Source organism: Crinia signifera, chromosome 4 (assembly GCF_055691185.1).
Source record: "Crinia signifera chromosome 4, ASM5569118v1, whole genome shotgun sequence".
NCBI classification, from domain to species: Eukaryota; Metazoa; Chordata; class Amphibia; order Anura; family Myobatrachidae; genus Crinia; species Crinia signifera.
The window spans coordinates 82,350,833-82,367,618 of NC_139220.1; the positions used below are offsets into that span (position 1 = coordinate 82,350,833).

The 16,786-nt window shown below is 41.2% G+C and overlaps 1 protein-coding gene across 1 annotated transcript in view; it reads left to right on the forward strand.

The window, feature by feature from the left end:
• PRELID2 (PRELI domain containing 2) overlaps positions 1 to 16,786 on the forward strand; it is a 71,586-nt gene that overhangs the window by 39,446 nt on the left and 15,354 nt on the right. The window contains exon 4 of the mRNA XM_083181914.1: positions 10,282 to 10,442. Coding sequence (XP_083038040.1) covers positions 10,282 to 10,442 — 161 coding nt within the window. The remainder of the gene's footprint in view (positions 1 to 10,281; positions 10,443 to 16,786) is intronic.

The window sequence follows — 16,786 nt, forward strand, 5'->3', positions numbered from 1 at the left end:
TAGTGTGGCGAGCGCAGCGAGCCACCGTGCCCGAAGTGTGGCGAGCGCAGCGAGCCCCGCGAGGGGATGCGGTCTTATACGAAAAACGGGAGCCCAGATATTACATAAGTACCGATGCACCTTATGTAGAAGTGTTGGTTATATGAGAGTGCCCTGTACCCGCAGCCTTCTCTATCTCTGTCGAGTGCTCACTCCACACAAATCATATAATCATTCTCAGATGAGAAACTGAACAGGAGTAGGAGCAGCACGCAGATCCAAATTCCCAATGACCTTGTACCTTAGGCACAATAATTCCTAGGCTCAGTTTCACTGCTGATGGCCAATAGGCAATCAGAACCTTAGTCACTACTAAAACATGGCCCTGCACATGCCTATCAGCAGAGGTGATGATATTCCTATGGTACTGTATATGTGAAGCTTTCAAAATGGGATTTGGAGCTACACTAATCCCAACAACTCTATCAATCAAGGCAAATACATTGTTCCACATCATGACTAGAACTGGGTATGCCCAGAGCAGATGAGAAATATTCCCGAAAATACCTCATTTGCATCAACAGAGTTTAGAAAAGGCCACATTTTATGAAGCTGATCAGGGGTCAAATAGAATCTTTAAAAAACAACAACAAAAAAAAACACTTCAACGTAAGATATACACTTATATAAACAGGTTGAAAAACAGAACTCCAGTCATCCCCAGAGCAGAAACAGGAGAGGTCAACTTCCCATTATAATCATTTTTGTTCTGTAGCATCAGACTGTACCACTAGGAAATATCTTCTTTATACCCCACCGAAAGTAAAACTCTCAAGAATTTAGTTTGGGGTGGCAGTTAATGATTGACTATAAGCTCAATTGTAAACTGTATAACCAATGACACAATTGTAAGTGTACAGTATATAGAAATGCCTAGACAAATGGAGAACGGAGTCTGAGTTTATATAAAGGGGAGGAGTATAAAAGTTGCATTTCACCTCCTGCCCCACTTTCCAGATATTTTATAACAAGTTATTAGTATTTATTATTATAATTTTATTTATAAGGCGCCACAAGTGTTTCGCAGCGCCGTACAAAGGAACAATACAGGGAGACGAAGCTTGGCATAACATTGAATAAATAACAAAAATACAGTACAAATAAAGAGCGCCACAGATCAATACACATTACAGCTTAAATGTAAGTAGTGAGGATTCAATCAACATACAACTAGAGGCTTGAGGCCAATGATGGAGAGGAGTATGCGGACGATGATGGTCACTGAGGGGGTTATTCTAGTTCATTCTTTCTGACAAAATCCTTCTTAGATGGACAAAACCATGTGCACTGCAGGTGGGGCAGATGTAACTTGTGCAGAGAGAATTAGATTTGGGTGGGGTTTTTCTTCAAAGTGAGATCTATATTGCAGTGTAAAATAAAGCAGTTAGTATTTTACCTGCACAGAAACAAAATAACTCACCCAAATCTAATTCTATCTGCACATGTTACATCTGCCCCCCTGCAGTGCACATGGTTTTGTCCATCTAAGAAGGATTTTGTCAGAAAGAATGAACTAGAATAAACCCCTGAGTGTTTGAGTATAGGAGAGCTGTGAGTGAAATGTGAAGAGAAGTGGGCTTTGACAACAGGAGGGAAGAGGGCCCTACTCGAAGGAGCTTACAATCTAGTAGGAAGGGGAGACAGACAGATTACAAGAAGTGCAAGCAAGTGGGTGGTGGTTAGATAGCAGGATATAAACAGGCAAGGGGTCGGAGAACCAGCTGGTTTATACAGTGGAAGGGTATGCTTTGATGAAAAGTTGAGTCATATTTGCTGCACCCTCATTAATGCAGAACCATAGGTTGCAAAGGAAGACTTTTCCGTCAGATTTTTTGCAGTTGGCATAGATGGGACGGCGCTCATGCCAAGTGCTGTCTGCCAGATCATATATCAGCAGGAGCAGTGACTGTTCGCAGCTGTTGCCACATACTTTGCACAGTTGCAGAATGCAAGCAGCCTAAATAGGAAGTTGACTCAATCTGGGAAAGGAAGATGGGTTTTCCAGGTACCTGAATCCCCCCCCCACCCCCTAAAGTGAGTGCAGGATTTTTGTCTCAAGCACAGGATTACTCTTGCTCTCTTGCTTGTTTGCCCCATGTTCTCTGAAATGTTTATATTTATTCTATGTTTCTCCATTTACCTCTACCTTTCTCTCTCGCTTTTCTTTCTTAAGTGATAATTGACCTGTTAGCGCTACATTACATGTTTCTATCTGGCTGATAAAGAGCTTCATGAAATGCTTTATATACTTTATAGTGTACTTTAAGTCCACTTTTACATCTTGTTCATATTTGTATGTCTCCATCTGTGTTTAACCATCCTATATATAGTTGCTCTTGAATGCATTCTTACTGTACCTCCCAAATGCCCCGATCTAAGGAGAACCGTCACGCTAGCAAGGTGCGGTTCCTGTTTGTATTATCCTGTTCCCTGAGCAGTTGGGGGCTACAAACCATTCACTGCCTGTCTGCATAGCAATCCAGGAGTGAATGCGTGCTGCAATCTTGCAGCAATTTAGGAATAGTTAGAGGGGAAATAGAGGCAGGTAAATGTCAGAGTAGCGCTCTTAAACATGAGCACACAACCTGTGTGTGTTCTAACCACTTCAGTGACATAGAGATGCCCCATCTGTGAGGTGGCCACACATCCTGTCTAGATGTGTCTATACAAGAAAACAAGATAACACTGTTTAATAGTTAATCTATTATTTATTAAAAGGTAGCTGTCTGACCAGCTTTACTTATGAATAGACCAATTAAATAATACATGTATAAAATAACACTAGATCATAAGAACAGAAGAATAATGGCATAAAATAAATTAAAAAAGATGGAGTCCCAGGATGGAAGCAGCAGGTGAATCTTCAGAGGCTGGTCCAGTTACTCAAATGGAAAACTGGATAAGGCAAGATGGGAAGAGATCAGTCATGTCAAGGAGTCTCCCAACGCGTTTTGCTCCTCTGGGGAGCTTTCTCAAGGTTTAACTAGTGCTGATGGGTTTATATACCCTTCTCAATCCAGCTAAGTAAATTGATTGCCTAGTACCCTCCGACTAGCTGGTTGATAAGGATATACAGTATAAACACACCCCATCCTATTAATTTTACTGGTTAGATGTAGTAGTTCTTATTGGCATTGGTTAGTTCATATTTAAGCACATCCAATTATATTTTACCGTCTGGCCATACAAAGATACCATACCTGATGGTGAGCAGTGCTGATAGCTCTCCATCAAGAGTATTCAACTCCATCCCCTTCACTCGCCATTTCCACCTTGCTGGTTCTTTTCAGTGAGGTGGAAACGGTGAATGTGGCCATCAAAACATCAGACTCGCTGCATTTGCGGCGAATCTCTCCGTTTAAGGGAATCCTCACTGTCCTCTGACTGCGAGGATTCCGGCCAAACATTGAATAAAATGAGGGGGGTTGGACGGCAAGTATGGCTTTTCCTCTCACAAAAATAAGCCATCCTCGCCGTACAAACCCCCCTTGCCGCAGTATTGAATACACCTCAACGTAGGTACCTTACAGTGTCTCTCACCCTCTTCAGGATAGTGGTGGTCTGTATCTCCCAGTTGCTTGAGCTTGATACTCTATTTTTGCAGCTTTCTCTGGAGTTGGTGTCAGACCGTTGCTGTTGCCGCAGTGCTCAATATCTTCCTCAGTGCATGCAGGAGAAGACAATTGGGTAGATGTATGAAGCAGTTATAAGGGAGAGTAAGTGATAAGTGCCTGTTACTTTATCACCAGTCAATCAGCTCCTGACTGTTAAGTTACAGGCTGGGTTTAAAAAGGAACAATTAGGAGCTGATTGGCCGGTGATAAAGTACCGGCCACTTGATCACTTCTCCTCCCATATCACTGCTTCATACATCTACCCGACTGTGCCCCTCACGTGTTTCCCCCTATTAAGTTTCAGCAGCTTCATCAGAGAGTGAATGTCTATACCAGTGTTGGGAGGGATGTTCTACTTCTTCCTTCCTAATATTTTAAATTCAAGTGTTTTCACCTTCTAATGTATCTCTGTTACACTTTGTGTATAATTTGTGTTGCATAGAGAATGTATCAGAGGACCAGTGTTTTCTTTTTGATACAGAAATAGTTACTTCATTGCCATGTAGTGCAGGCATACAATTTCTGTTTAACTTTTTCTTTCATGCTCCGTCAGTCCAGAGAAAGTGGATGGCCAAGGTAGGAGATACGCCGATACTATTCGGCAAGTTGTGCTTGTCGATATCTTGCATGCAACAGTTGGCAAACAAACTCTGCTGAAATCCATCAATTTAAGTAGGCTATAACCAGCTGGATGTGAGCTCCAAATGAATCATGGAATGGGCAGATAATTTACTTAGCTTTTAGCAGTAAAGGGAATCAGATTGAGGACTAAGCAGTTTGCATAAATCTTTAAACATTTGCATGACCTCACCATCATTTGTTAAGGTCACTGAGTGCATCTGAATATCAAGCGCTAACAGCAGTCGGTCAGCTTTCATCATTGCTTAACTATTAATCCTCGAGTCTAATTACAAGGATGAATACAGATTATTTTTTTCCACATCTAATATTTCATCAGGTTGCACATAGGAACAATTTGCATTTAGAAAGCCCCTTCCATCCAGCGGTATTTCAAAACGTTTGATTATGATATTTGAGAAATATAGAAATTGATAGAGAATGGAGTGACGCGTCTGTGGAGTATTTTGGAATACTAATGTGCACCAGGAAAAAAAAATGTTTTTTTTCTTTCTTGTGTGTGAATTTGTATTCGGATAATTAAATGTATGTGCTTCAGTTGTTGCTGAACCATTGCACTCGCAAAAGTCCTAAAGAACTGTACATTTTATGTCTAAATGGTTAAACACTCCTGTAAAAATTATAGAACTGTTTAAAGCCAGTGAATGGATTCTTGCTACTCTGAATCATATGAAATGGACAAACGCCAGTCAGTTCAGAGTGAATCCTCGTTTCATTGATTATAGCCTACATAGCAATATTTCAGTGAGCGCCCTACTTTGTGAAGCGGGACAAATATGTTCTTCAAAAAAAGGCGCTGGTTGTTGCAGCCCTGTGCCTACACTGTATGCGGACTAATGTTTACTGTTCTAGAGACCAATTTTTTTCTCCCTTTCTGCCCATTCCATTCTTCCCCCTTTTATATTTCTTCATCTATATTCAGGCTTGTCCAACGTTGGCCCTCCAGATGTTGTGAAACTACACATCCCAGCATGCTTTGCAATAGTTTTAGCATTCTCTAATAGCAAAACTGTGGCAAAGCATGCTGGGATGTGTAGTTGCACAACATCGGGAGGGCCAACGTTGGACATGCCTGATTTATAACTTCTAATGTTTGACTCAATTATTTTTGGCTAAAGAAATGTGGATGGTGAAAACTTATTTAGAAGTTGTGATAGATCTCTAACAGTTTGAGTGCCAACATCTCTGTGAGAGATGTTCAAAATATGCGCTAAAAACGCCAGCGTCACTCATGTTTGTTGCAGAAATTCAAATTTAAAAAATGTTCTGTAAAAAAAAAAAATATATATTATATTTCCGATATAAGGAAAACATTGCAGATCATTATGATGAATTAAAATGTTTGCTTGCCAATTTTCACACCTATTTTGAAAAATTAACTTGCCACTCAGAGGGTTAAAGAGAATATGTCACTTTGGATTTAAAATGTTACATACATGTCTTTTTTTAGTATTTTAAGTATACTGTACGTTCTAAAAAAGGACAGCACACGCATGCAAATAATAAACTTTGCCAAACAGATAGGAAACCTATAGCACAGTGATGGGCAACCTTGACACTCCAGCTGTTGCGGAACTACACATCCCAGCATCAGTTTTAGCATGGCCAAATAGTAAAACTGTAGCAGGGCATGCTGGGATGTGTAGTTCAACAGCTCACTGCTATAGCATGATGCTTCTGACCATGCTACTTTATGTAGTTTCTTTGATTTCGAGATTAACGGCATTCTATCTAACAAGATTTTCAATCAAAAACTGATGCGTTCTTGAGTTATTGTTCACACTAAAGTCAGTCACGTGCTGCATGTGGGCAGGGATTGGTTACTGAGTGCAAGGGAGCAGATGGATGGATTGATCAAACACACAAAAGGTCCTTTCTTCTTTGGCAACATACTGTAAGTCTAAAAAGAGACAATACAAATATTAAGTTCCGAAAGAAACTGTTCCCAAGTTCAACTTGCAAATGCACTTTAAAGACTTCATTAGCTATACATAAGATCTGTGTATAATGTATAACATGTCATTTCCATTTAAGAGCCTCTATAGTAAAGGTTTTTTCACAGAAATGAATAGCAGATTGAAATTACATGTCTAATACTCAACACTCCCTCCTCCCTCTTAAAACTATACATTGTTCAATAATGAAAAAAACTAGCTTGGAGTTCAGAAAAGGGCAGTACCGTTAGATGGAACCTTTTTGGAGAGAACCTGGGGGATATTTCATTAAAGTTTAGTGCTTTGTGCTAAAGACCTTGAAAAATCAATGGCTACAGTATGTTTTAATGGCATGCATTGATCACTGTACATTTCTTTGCTTTGGAATTCCTTTTTGCCTTTTCTATAGCTTGTTTCTTAGTTTAACTTCCTTTGTGTGCTGTGCATCATCGTTTCTCCGGCATTAGTAAGTGCTGCACATGTACACATTGCATTTTCTCTCTTGGAGCAACTGAAAAACAGCATTAAAGGTCCATACACACTGGGTGATGAAGAGCTGAAAGCTGCTAGGGTTACCCGTCTGAGCCGCTTTCAGCAGGAACGCCGCCCAAGGTGTACGGGGCAGCGATGAGCCGTGAGGGCTTCTATAAATTCAAATAAAAAAATGTTGTGTAAGATTATATTTCCTATATACTGTAAAGGGCCATACACACTGGATGACTTTGAGCTGAAAGCCACTGAAAACACCATGTTTGAGTTGGTTTTAAGCGCAAAGCCGCACAGCGGTGATGTGCGCTCCCGTATCATCGCTGAGAAAGCCGCTCATCTGATGATCAGATGAGTGGCTTTGAGAATGGCTTTGCCCCCCCCCCCCCCCACTGACAGCGACAGGCAAGGAGAAAGCCGCTCAGTGTGTATGGACCTTTTGGTTAACATTTAGAGGTCATTATGGTGAATAAAAAAATGTATTTGCCAATTTTCACACCTATTTGTGCAAATTCACTTGTCACTCAAGGGGTTAATAAGGGAACACTATGTAAAGTAAGTTGAATATTGTTACAAAATACTTTTGATTATGAAAATTTGCATACACTGTATGTAAAATGAATGTGACAGAGATTTTTTTCCTATTGTGACTATCACAAAAGGTTAAAGTATCACCTGTCACCACCTAGTGTTTTTTATTAGGTTAGGAAATCCTTTGGTTACATAATCTATTAAGCTCTAATAGCAGTGTTTTAGCCTACAATGTGGCAAATTTTGAGACCTTTTATATTGAAATAATATCTACTGTACTGTGTTGGTAGTTCTGGTACTGTTAAATAATATATATGTTACAAATGCACTCACCTGGGTCACAAATGTCCCAGTCTTTGTTTGCAGGATACTTTTGTTGCAGTTACAGCTACAGTAGGTTAAGCACACTCCAGGACGAACAAGAATAATTACTCCAGTTATGAGTAAATTATCTCAGCTGCTTCCTTTAGGTGTACAGTATGAGCTGAATATCTTGCTGGGAGCGTGCCTTTGTCCCTGTGATTTTTTTTATTTTATTTTTTATGTTTTTGCAGTTTTGTTTTTTTATATTCTAATCAACTGCCCCATACATTGTCTTTTTTGTTTTGGATGAAGTACGATTCGCCATAGCATACACTTTCACCTTCAGGTGTCTCTGGAAATTGTGTTCATATGTTGACAAGTATGTGTATAACTGATGGCACAATTTTAATAGTGAAGGATATGATATTTCACCCTCCTAAGTCCAACCTATTTTACTGGCTTCTATCAATCTATGACTGTGATCTACCATTTTTCATGCTCTTTACGTTGACATGTCATGCTGACAAATTGATATGAGTTGGGTACACTCCAAAATATATATTTAGTGCTTTTCCTATATTTGTTTCCCAGACCATTGTTTATGCTGCTATCTAGGTAATGTACAGTAGCAGTATTGGTTTATTGGGCTATGCATATATAACCGCACAACTGTACAAAATTGTTAGAGCAATAAAGATTTACCCATACACAGAACAGGCAGCCATCGTGTGAGCTTAGTCAATATTCATGAGGAAGCAATGACATTACCTATCCACTCCATTGTCTCGTGATAGCACTGGTCTCTATTGGAAGGTAGGCTGCAGTGTTGCTGCCTTTTAATATTCCACCAAGCATAGGAAGTGCAAACAAGGGATGGTTGCGCTACACACTATATGCAGGTATACAATTTAAAATGTTAAAGGACATTTATTGCACAATAGTATCTTTAAAACATAAATGAAAATAACTTAAAAAAGCTTATGTAAAAAATCATGAAAAGTTAATGAAAAAATTGCTGCAGTCATTCATACACGTGTTAGTGAGATTTTTGAAAGGTCTCCTTATGTTCAGGTATGTCCCGTTCCTTTTTGGGCCCAAAAGGTGTTGTGAGTCCTGTTGTCAGGTGTATAGAAGGGGGTCTTCAGTATATAATCGCTGTGCTTCCTCCATTGGGATTTATCTGGCTGGTACCGATAGCCAACTCGTTTCGCTGCTCCTGCAGCTTTTTCCTTGAAAAAGCTGCAGGAGCAGCGAAACACGTTGGCTATTGGTACACCTGAATTGCTGCCGTCATACACTTTTCACAGTGTGAGTCTCCAGGTGTTCAAATTGCGGAGCAGGAACAAAACCCAACTGTGCTACAATGGACTAGAGGATTGTCACTTTTCACAGTGTGAGTCTCCAGGTGTTCAAATTGCGGAGCAGGAACAAAACCCAACTGTGCTACAATGGACTAGAGGATTGTCAGAGGCATTACTATTTGCTGTGGAGGAACGCCACCTCTCTAATTTGCCACCAAACGAGATCCTACAAGTCCTCCCAGGCTCACTCATCCCCTTGTAGGAAAAGGAAGGAATTGGAGGAAGCACAGCGATTATATACCAAAGACTCCCTTCTATACACCTGACAACAGGACTCACAACACCTTTTGGGCCCAAAAAGGAACGGGACATACCTGAACATAAGGTGACCTTTCAAAAATGTCACTAACACGTGTATGAATGACTGCAGCAATTTTTTCATTAATTTTTCATGATTTTTTTACATAAGCTTTATTAAGCTATTTTCATTTATGTTTTAAATATACTATTGTGCAATAAATGTCCTTTTTAAATTTTAAATTGTATACCTGCATTTAGTGTGTAGCGCAACCATCCCTTGTTTGCACTTCGTATACCTTTTTAGGGAAGTGACACCCCCTTTTTTTCACCGGTTGCAGCTTGGCATAACAGACTCATACAGGCGCCCTTTTCAGATACCCAGGTATCTGTCCCCCACTGTTTCTTTTCCACCAAAGCATAGACCTGTATTTATCAACAGTATACGTTATTTCTGCCTTCTGTTGGTCAAATGCTCTGTTCACAATGCCTTTACTAAGCTGTCTTTCCTCGCTTTAATCTTGTTTTACAAGGCATTTTACCAATAAGTGTGATTTAAAGCTAAATTATGAAATCCTAACTCATTTGCCATTAAAGGTAAACCTAATTGGCAACTTGGATTACAGTATCTTGCCCATAGTTGCCTACCCTCCTGCATTCTGCAGGAGACTCCATGAAATAACAGCAATCTCCCTCTCTCCCTCATTAGTCTAACAATCTCCCTCATTTCACCTAGCCCACATTATACTTTTTACATTTTTGGGGTAAAAAGGAATTTGCTAAATTCTACTATCAACTATAATCTCTATAATCTCCCTGAAACTAGTTTTCAAAAGTAGGATAGTATGATCTTGCCTCACTAAATGGTGTGATCGCTCTTTAATGGGGATAGAATTTGAATGAAATGGTTTTGCATTGGCATGTTCCTTTTCTCTGTCATGTTTGTTTGATGGCTATTTGTTTTGCTTATTATAATGCATATATAAATACTACTTCAGTGCTGTCTGGTGGGACACAGACCAACACATACAGTACTGTGGAAAGTTATTTTATATGAAAAGTAAATTGCACTGTCAAATTGTTCAGCTTTAAATCTCCTTCCTGAATTGGGTCTGCCTGCATTTTCTTGTTCCACAGTGCAATATCATGAAAGTGCCCAATATATACTTGGAAGAAGAATCATGGTTGGACATCAAGGCAAGAGTAATGACTTTGAAGAGCCGCTGCTTAACTTGGGCACAGTATGCATCAATGAATGAGGAGTCGGTGTACAGGGAAAGCAAAGAGAATGTCAATTGGTAAGGGATCAGTAATGCAGACCTATTCACTACTGTACTGGTACCAAGAGCACTATGTGGTGGTGGTGGTGGTGATATATTTAATTTATTACGTTATTTATAACTCTGCAGCACTTTACATGGAATATTTGTTAATTCTTCCTCATAATATTACTAATGACTTAATAACTTGTTAAAAGCCTGTCACAATGATTGCTTAGTTGCTATCTGCTTTGAAACATCATTTTGGTTTCACTTTCTGTTAGGAAGTAATTTTGTCCTCTTGAGTGGCCTCTAGTGTTCAATGGTGGTACTTCACCTCCAAAAAAGGTAAGTAGGATTTAGCCTTTGATATACACTGAGTGGCCAATTATTATGACCACTTGACACTTATATGTAGATCGGCCATAACTTCACGTTGTTGCCGCTAGAGGGCGAGATAGCTATAAAAAGGGAATCCAGGGCAAGTGAAGCCTCAATTGTACTGTGTTGCTTTCAAAGAAATGGCCAAAAACGTGATTTAACTGAGTTTGTATGCGGGATGATTGTAGGCGTTCAAACCATCAGAACCAGTATCAGCAAAATGGCTGCACTTGTGAAGTGTTCAAGAGCAGCAGCTATTAATGTTTACAGAGAGTGGACTACCAAGCAGAAAACCGTGTCTCAACATCAGGCTTGTGGTCGTCACAGGCTATCTGAATGGAGACTTGCCAGAGTTGTCCAGTCCAACAGAAGAGCAACAGTACATTCACATACCTCTCAACATGACCCTCTCCAGGAGGGACACAATGCTCTGCTCCGGGACTTCCTTCTTACTGTATTATTACCATCACCTATGTTGAGCAGGTAAATTGCTGAGAAAGGTGCTTCAACACAGTTGATGGCAATTATAAATTAAGAGGTAAGTGCAGAAGCAGAGCAATGTGTCCCTCCTGGAGAGGGTCATGTTGGGAGGTATGCATTCATTTGCAAGGAATCTTAATCAAGGAGCAACTGTGAAGGTCTCTGAACAAACTGTTTGCCGCACATTACAATGCATAGGCTATATATGCCGACCACCTGTTAGAAAGCCTCTACTGTCTGCCTTGAGCAAGAGGAGACGTCTCCAGTTCGCAAAGGAGCATAAGGATTGGACAGTAGATGACTAGAAAAGGGTCATGTGGTCCAATGAATCACATTTTCAATTACAACATGAAAATGGCAGGGTGTGAATATGGAGAAAACAGTATGCAAGCATGGACCCCAACTGCATTGCCACAACACTTCAAGCTGGTGGAGGCAATATTATGGTTTGGGGGATATTTTTTTGCATTGTATGGGTCCTTTGATTCCAGTGGAACAACGTCTGAATGGCCATGGGTATTTGAGTATTATCACAGATCAAGTACATCCTGTTATGTTAATAGTGTACCCTGCTGGGACGGATACTTTTTAGCAGGAGAATGCTCCCTGTCATTAAGCTGTCATTGTCCGCAGATGGTTCGAAGAGCATGACAGAGACTTTACCTTTCTTAATTGGCCTGCACAATCACCAGGTCTCAATCCAATTGAGAATCTGTGGGATGAGATCGAACGGGCCATCAGGCAGCTGGATCCACTACCATCAAATCTTAAGGAATTTGAAAGTGCAGCTCATCGGATATGATCTCAAATTCCTCATACCACCTACCAACATCTCATAGACTCCATGCCAGGAAGAATCCATGCAGTATTAAGGGCAAAAGGTGGCCCAACATTGTATTGAGGGGGTGGTCATAATAATTTGGACACTTGGTGTATAGTGATATTGTACTAACTGATCTTCAGGTGAAACTGAAATATGTCTATTTAAATTATAAGAAGGAAACCTTTTGAAGTTGACATAACAATATACAAGGAGAAAAAAATGGCCAAATATTCATTCAGTGTCCAGAGTGTTGTCCTTCCAATATCTTTCTCTGCCAGTGTAGTGTTGTTTATGTCAAGAGCTTTCTCACAGGAGAAAGTCAATATGCATGCTCTGTATAGGCCCTCTCCTCTCTGGCAGCTGTGTAAGGCCTACTGCGCAAGTGCAAGTGTCCAGGAACATCTCTCTGCACATCTCCATTAAGAAATGGCAGCTGCACAATTTTCACAATGATTCTGTCTGCAGAGCCAATCCCCATGGGACTCAAGAGGTAAGTATAATTTTATGGGTACAGTGTGGGTCTCTCTGGACCTAGGGGCCATGTGCACTGCACACCTGGCACACATCATATAAATGCCGATGCTTTCTCCGTTAGAGTATAACCAAGACAGTGGAAAGATGTGGCAAAGCAATGAAACCTCTTACACTGTACAAAGAATAAATCTTTTGGTTATATAGATCTGTATCGTATATATGGCTTATAGCCAGCATGCATGAATGTCCACATATACCATATAAAATAATGTTAAAGATGATGGTAGGACTATCAGAATTTGTATGCAGTCAGAATTTGGACCAGCAGGTAAGCGCGGTTTAGTGCCATAACAATTATGCGTAATCAGTATTTATCACACTGTTTTCCATGATTCAATTGGGATTTCCGCTGTATGAACATACTCGCAGGAAACCGTTCAGTTATTGAGGTGAAATAATAAGCTTTATGGTCTTACGCGGTACGCAGAGTTTAAGCAGGTAGATTACAAACTGGGAACAAAGTCTATGTACGCACTACTGAAAATAGGTAACTTTTCAAGGTAAACTACAATAAACAGGGAAATGGCAAAGCAAGTCGTGTTAATGTCCTGGACAGTATTGCTACAGGGCTGGCTGTACTATTAGGCAATGGGATCTGAGGGGGCGTAAGGGCCAGATTAATTATGAAGTGGATAGAGTTGTAATGAGGCATGTAATGCGGAGATGGGGGGCACCAATGAGTCTGCCTATTGCAATTTAAGGATGTTGATGGGGAAAAGGAAATTATTGCACCCATTTGTTTTAATACTTTCCTTTTGGAATCCCTCGAAGCTGGCCTCTGTGCTGCTAAAATTGCCCCAAAAATGCCCACCACGCTATTTTTCCTGTGATCTGAGCATGCATAGTAGGATCTGAGCACTCTAATGCTCAAAGTGGCCCGTCCACTTTGATGACCTGGTGGCCTGAGCTGTGCGTCCTTTGGTGATGTCGGTGTGCTGGCCCTCCGATGTTTCCAAAGGGGTGGGACCGTCCCGCCACGTCACCAAAGTGGGTGGGCCAGACCCAGTAGAAGTTACTGCCGGGGAAGCACCAGGCTTCAACATGGGGTCTGGGCTTCCCCGTGTGCATCGGCAGCAGGCTGTTCTAGCAGGGTGCTGCTAGAGATGCAGGGCACACTTTGCCCTTTAAAAATTGGGCAGGGCATGGCGCCCCGCTAAAACAGCCTAGCTGGAAAACTAAACTAGAATAAGGGCCTCAATGCAAACAGCAGGTATTGAACTTGTAGGACTCCACCTCCACATGTTCACCTGAGGTTCTGAAAATCCGTATTGGTCTGTGGGGGGTGGTGGGAGAAGTCAGCTGAAGGTAATCAGAGTTTTAAGACTAGTCAAGGTGGAGTATGCTAGACAGACCTCAGGCGGAGTTACACCTAAGCTAGGGAAGAGAAACGGCATTGGTTATGATGACCCCATATGAATGTTGGGTTTTTGAAGCCTGTATGTTTAAATCACTAGATTGCCTATGGCAGGCATGTCCAAGCTGTGGCCCTCCAGCTGTTGTGAAACTATCCCAGCATGCCTTACCAGAGGTTTAGCGTTCCCTAATAGCAAAACTGTGGCAAGGCATGATGGGACTTGTAGTTTTACAACAGCTGGAGGGCCATAGTTTGGCCATGCCTGGCCTATGGTTAAGAGCTGTCGGTGTGATGGTGGGAATTTCTTGATGAGTATAGCTCTCTCCTGTCATCCCTGTGCTGCTCTAAGTCTCTCATTCCCCATGTTTTGCCTGCTGAGATACTTTGTTCACAGTGTTATGAGTTCTACAGGAGCTGACAGCCTATATCTAAAGTTAATCTAGAGCTAGCGGTCTATTCTACTGAGACGTTTAGTTAAGAGGACAGAGCATTCGTAATTTGTCCTTATATAAACCACATACCCATTAGGGAAACCAGATGAACTGTCACAGCCAGTAATAAAGAAATCCTCCTGTCCCTCGAGTGCTAGAATTTACAGTATAATTTGGCACGCATCCTTCTTCCGTGTAGCTCCTTTTATCACAAACCGAACCAAAACTGTTCATAAAACAACATATCGCATGGTCAAATGGCATATCTATAATGAGTGCATGATGTATGCTGCACATGGGCCCCCAGGGGCCAATCCTGAACACACCCTGCACCAGTGGTCGCAGTGGAAATTTGGAAGTAGGGGTATGGAAAAGTGAAGGTTTCAATTATGCGCATGTAAAACAAGACATTTTTTCCCTCAACACACTGAGCAATGCTAGTAACCAATCTAGAACACTACATGATAATAGAATTCAGAGATATTGGTTACATATACCTGCGCAGGTGTATGCTATGCCCCCAAGCCGCGTCAAGGCTTCTCTGTATATTGGGGGTCCCTAGCGCTATATCTAGGTGCAGGGTGCTGCACCCCAAAAAACCATCATAAGCTGGGAAGCCCAGCGCGGCATGCCAGTGATATACTAAGTGTTAATAATTAGTGATAGGAAGCCGAAGCTATATAAAAAGAGAGAGATAAATGAATGTAATTAAAATAGGATAGAGATAGTGTTAGTGAGGGAAAAGTGTTAATAGAATGTAAGGGCATGCCGCACTAAAGCCACCCAGCCCATCCAGTCCAGGAGCACCGCACCCCACACCACCGTTACCCTAAATTGGGTCTACGATTAACCAGCAAGGAGCCACATGATAATGGCTCCTTACTTGATATATCCAAACTAAGAGCTACCTACCTTGGAGCAACCCCGGACTACTCCATGTGGCATATCAGGACCCACATCTCCCCCTAATATGGGCTCCCTTCTGCCTCTAACAACATACATACAGATAGTGGTAGATGCTCAATTAGTTTAGTAGCATTTCCCAATTATGTAGCATTTTCAATTATGCGCATGCCTGGACGCTCTGGAAAAAGGGGAGTATCTTTAAGTGTAGTGTACCACACCATATACATCTTGTACACATTAAGCCTCACAATAGTAGGATCCCTTATACTATCTAGTACTAGTGCCAATTACACATTATGCCCTATGGAATGAGTCATAAATCCACACAGTATGAGACAAAATTCACATTAATACTCGAGTAATAATGTGCAAACTAAACCACAGAAGACTGGAATGGTAGAAAATACAAAATAAAAAGGTCTACTATTTATATAGTAATTAATGGTGTCTCTGTTTTCAATATATATCATTTCTGCAAAAATACACTACCAGTTATTAACAATTCCATAAAAATCACATATATTGGCCCTCATTCTGGTTGACCCGCAAAGCTGCAAAATTCGCAGCTTTGCTAGTCAACTAAATGCCACCTGCATGAACGCCCTTCCCCTTACACATGGTAACATGCATTCACAGCCTTGCATGCGGGGAAAAAAAATCATTCAATGGTCTCCAACCATTGCAGGGAACGTGCAGGGTAGAAGTCCAACTGGAATGAGGGCCATTGTGTATCAGATTGACACGGTAAATAAACAATTATAAATAAATATATATGGTACTCATTTAAGGGGCATACACACACAGCAATTTTCAGGCCCTTTCCTGAACAATGTGATCAAAAAAGAGAAGGAACATGGATCCCTCCTTGAGTATGCCCTGCAGCAATGGTGATGCGCGGTCCAGCACGTCCCTATCTCCCACAGGGAAAGTCAGTGCTTGCACTGGCTTTTCCTAGATCGTGGGGGTTTGCCTATTAAAATAAGGCAAAGCCCCGCTTAGCACGATTGCTCAGCACAAAGCATTGTGGGTCACCCGCGATGTGTGCTGAGCGATCAAGCTTAAGCATGTCGCTGAGCAAAAGTGCCAGGTCGCCCTTTGTGTACAGGGCTTTAGTTATAATTCTTTCTCATTTTAGATGGATTGTATTAACCTAGTTGGTAATATTCACATCCCAGTGGACTTGGATTGAATTGTCTTTAAATAATTGTAGCACTTTCTCCACAGTTAGTACTTGTATCCACATATAATTTGTCGAGCAGGGACAGGGAGGGTGACAGCAAGGATACAGGGACAGGGAGAGTGACAAGGTTACAGTATAGATGATTGGCTATGTCTAGGTCGCCAGTCATTAGGCATGCCATACTGTTGCACTCACTTTGAGCACTGCCCTGCACCCATTATACATAACCCTGCGTCAGCTGTTGCTGCAGACTGAAATTGCCTGGTATTGTGGCAGTTTTTCCTATTGATTTCT